Source organism: Cupressus sempervirens, chromosome 10 (assembly GCF_028749045.1).
Source record: "Cupressus sempervirens isolate cs-2001-9-10 chromosome 10, ASM2874904v1, whole genome shotgun sequence".
Taxonomy (NCBI): domain Eukaryota; kingdom Viridiplantae; phylum Streptophyta; class Pinopsida; order Cupressales; family Cupressaceae; genus Cupressus; species Cupressus sempervirens.
The window spans coordinates 288,231,192-288,235,087 of record NC_143127.1 but is presented as its reverse complement, the minus strand read 5'-3'; the positions used below and the strand labels follow the sequence as shown (position 1 = coordinate 288,235,087).

General features: G+C 35.9%; 1 protein-coding gene across 1 annotated transcript; it reads right to left on the bottom strand.

The window, feature by feature from the left end:
* Positions 1-268: 268 nt before the first annotated feature.
* Positions 269-2,925, bottom strand: LOC149533783 (putative xyloglucan endotransglucosylase/hydrolase protein 13). The gene is made up of 4 exons (XM_089806706.1): positions 2,613-2,925; positions 2,260-2,360; positions 1,977-2,170; positions 269-931 (listed from the first exon to the last, which is right to left on the bottom strand). Exons 1-4 carry the CDS (start codon positions 2,779-2,781, stop codon positions 526-528), a joined length of 870 nt encoding a protein of 289 aa, XP_089662832.1. The 5' UTR covers positions 2,782-2,925; the 3' UTR covers positions 269-525.
* Between the last annotated feature and the right edge of the window lie 971 nt (positions 2,926-3,896).

Genomic DNA, 3,896 nt, shown 5'->3' with positions numbered 1-3,896 from the left:
ATAATATTTTATCAATAGATTAATTGTAAAATTATTGTTTATAATTTTTTTGTTGATAGATTAAATATAATGTAAAGTTGGCAGATCTCTAGTAAATAAGATTTGAATGATGTGCACTTATGCTATGCTCAATTAATCAGTAATAACCAGGTAGAAAGTGTTACAATTGAAGTTCTCAATTAAATTTTAAAATGAATTATAAATCTGCAGTTATGATTATGATTTAGATCTCACATTTATAAGTTGTAACAGTGTAGATTGCTAATACTTACTAAAACGACTTAAAAGCCTAGAGAGTGCATTCAATTTTTATTTTTATTTTGAGCTTTTTACAATGAAAAAATGTTTTCATTCTGTAACACAGAATGAAATTTTGCGTAGCAAGCAATTCAAATAAACAATAGGCACAACTGCAAGTGCAATGTGGTGAGATACAATAAGGGAAGAACATGAGCTCTTGGAGTGGCAAACCATGGCCATAATTAATTGAGAGCACTTATTTGCGATGAAATGAAGCTGAGTAATTTAGGTTTGGAAGGCACATTCGGGAGGAAGAGTGTAATTGAACCTGGGAAGATCATGGCAATAGTCGTACAAGAGAAAGTTAGTGCGAACCCAATTCAACTGTCCCTGCTGTGAGTAAGTCAAGCTCTGATAATCTGCCTGATTCCACCAGTAATCAGGATCACTGCTTGAAGAGCACTGATCCATCTGTGTTGTGGTGGTGTTGGTGCAGGCGGCAATGGTGAGATTTGATAAGGAAGCCACAAATGGTGTGAGGGACCAGTCGATCTTGACAGAGCCTCCCTGTGTTGCCCATTGATCTCCGTCCCATATGCTCGAATATACTCTCATCGCCTGCTTCAGATATGCCACACCAATCTCCTCATGATTCCCAAACACTCTTATAGGCAATCCATCTACCGTGATCCTGCAAACACATATGAAAATATTATACAATTATACTTGTCATCAAATGGGGACAAGTCTCACAACTGTTGGTTTGATCTTGAATAAGATATTTTATGCTTTCACTCATGTAAAATTTCAAAAAAATAAAGAGACAAAAACATTTATGAGAGTAAAGTTGGCCAAATAAATAAGCTGAAGCAGCACTGGACATATCTGAGGTAGAACTTAACATATAATGGGCGGTCATGGCGAGTTACTTTCGACTAGACTAGACTAGACTAGCATGAGGTGTTTTAGTTAAATGGACACCTCTCTAGCCAATTCTTAAATGAAGATATCTTATATGAGAAGTGTCACAGGCGTATGGGTGATTAAATAGACCTAATTTCAAGTCTAAATGTAAATAAATACTCTAATATCTTTACAAATGAAATATAAAAGAAAAACTAATTTTGAAGTGTCTTTGCAATGGAAAGATTGAAACTTGGGGTTACAATTTCATGGGTTGCATAGCACTGAGCCCAGCAATGCTTGATTGTCTGTGTGAAAAAACAAAATGATAGTAAACAGGATTGTATAATGAGTCTTCAGATTTGATTGGTATGATAGATTATGATCAGAAATTATTGAAATGTTTTGTAAAGACTGCTTAGGCTGGGGTTCTATGGGCACCCACTTCCTTAAAAATAAACCAGGTGCTGCTGAGATTTTTTAGGAATATTTAGAGGGAAGTAGTAGGATGAATTTTATTGTGTCATAAATTGTAAAAATAAAAGATTAATTGATTTTGGTGGGAAGTTATAAGAGCTTTTTGACAAATGGCAAAATCCTTTCTTAATCTAGTGGGGCCAATTCCAGCCCCACCCCATTTTCATCCTCTTAAACTTAGGGCTAAAAAGTTGGGGCTCCTAAAAGATTCTAAATAAACCTTTAGCCCCTTACAATATTATCATGGGGTCACCCGCTCCACAAAAATAGAGTCCAAGCATGATGTTGCCAAACAAAAAGAAAGTTTCAAACAAAATAAAAAAGAATTGGCGATGTGGATGAAAGAGATGGATTACATGATCTGGTGTGGGTTCCAGAGGATGGTGTAGTTGTGGAAGTCGGCAGTGGGATCAAACCACAAGTAAAATTGCTGCTCCCTTCCACCGAGACCTTCACCGAAGATGTTGGTGTGCAATACGTACGGTTCTCCCGTTGTGTTTCCCAAAAATTCCATGTCTATCTCGTCATGATTCTCACCCTCCGAGCTCAGCTGCATATTGGGCATTACACATTACACATTCATCATTATTTGTTTATATCTAACAAGAAGTAAAAGCAAATCACTCTTTCATGACTCACATAGAATGTGGTCACCGTTCCCGCAGAGTTTCCTGGCACAAGCTTCATCAGCATACTGAAGCTCCCATACAAGAATTCCTTCTTTGATTGGATCAACGATCCTGACGTGATACAAATGGAAACATCACAATAATTTTTTTCATTTAACACATCCAAAACCCATCTCAAAGAATCTTATATTTACTCGGTTTATGAACCTCATTAACCTATTTATCTGATCCAAAGCACATTGGAGAAAACATCAAATATAATTAACTTGTGGGTACAGATGATCTGAAATGTTATAGAAAACTTATTCACAAACTAATCTAAAAACTAAACTAACAGAAATTAGAAACAAGAGAAACAATTACCCGAATCATGATAGAGAGGAAGCTCCAAGTCCTGACCATCATTGAAAATGCTGACATTAGCGGCTCCCCACGTCACATCTATATCATCATAGAAATTTGCAGAGGCTCTGGCAGAAGAATATATAAGCAGGAGCAGTACAACACAATGGAGAGGACTGGAAGCATCCATGGTGGCCCAACAGAAGTAATTCCTAAATGAATTTTTTTAATTTCCCTTCCTTTTTCGTTTAGATCATAAAACTAAAGAAGAGAAAGAATGACAAGAATATTGCGAGGAGGAACTGCCAAAACAGAAGAATATAAAGGTCTTTACCACCGCTTCACTGGCCACCTATTTAGCCGCGTGGAATTTAGCGAAGATGGGATGGGTGAGTGGGATGCAGAAAGCCTAGTTGATTTCTCAATTCCAATTTAAACATTTTTTTCTTTAAGTTAGAGCGACCGGATTGCCAAGCTGGTGAAGAGGGGTATCACAAATTCAAACACCATTGCTTCCCGTTTCCACCAACAAGCTGTTTAGTCTAGAAGGATACAACCTGTTACCCACAACGTTCACTGTCATTATATCTGCATTTACAGAATCAGTAGTAAGTGGTATCTGCTGTATTCCAATATACAAGACAAACTGTTAGCGTTGTCTTTTGTTTTTGGCTCCGTAAATCGAGGATTGATTATTGATCAAGATATTTATTTGATTGTGCCTAAATTCAAAGAGGCGGAGAAGAAATGTGATGGATGTTACTCATATGCAAATAATTTAGGGTTTGTTTCAATTTAAAATAATAATTATATTAAAAATTTCGAGTCTTTTAATGAGTGGTGTTTACTTTGTTATTTTTGTTATTTTTTTAAATAGGAGGAGGTTATTAGGTATTTATTTAGGAATTGATGAAGTAGTGAGGGGGAATTTAAGAAGAGATCCATAATTGTATTTGCAAGTTTTTTATGTACTAAATAGCAGATAGGAAAGCACGGCTGACCCCAGGTTAAAACAGGTTGGAGGCTAGCCGGTAGTCATTCAATAATAATTCAGACTATTCCTTTACTAACATTAAAAAACAACCCATCTTCCCAAGATAGATCAAAATCCTTCCTTCTAATAGTACTAGCAAAATTAAACATAGTATCTAACTAATTAAACTAATAAACATAGTAGCAACTCATACTACGGGTGCTGCTATACTTCTAGCAGTGTTTCAAATTATACATATTATCCCATTGGGCATAGAGTTTATAAAATACCAAAGTATATTAAAAACTTTAAAACAAAAACACAGGGCCTAG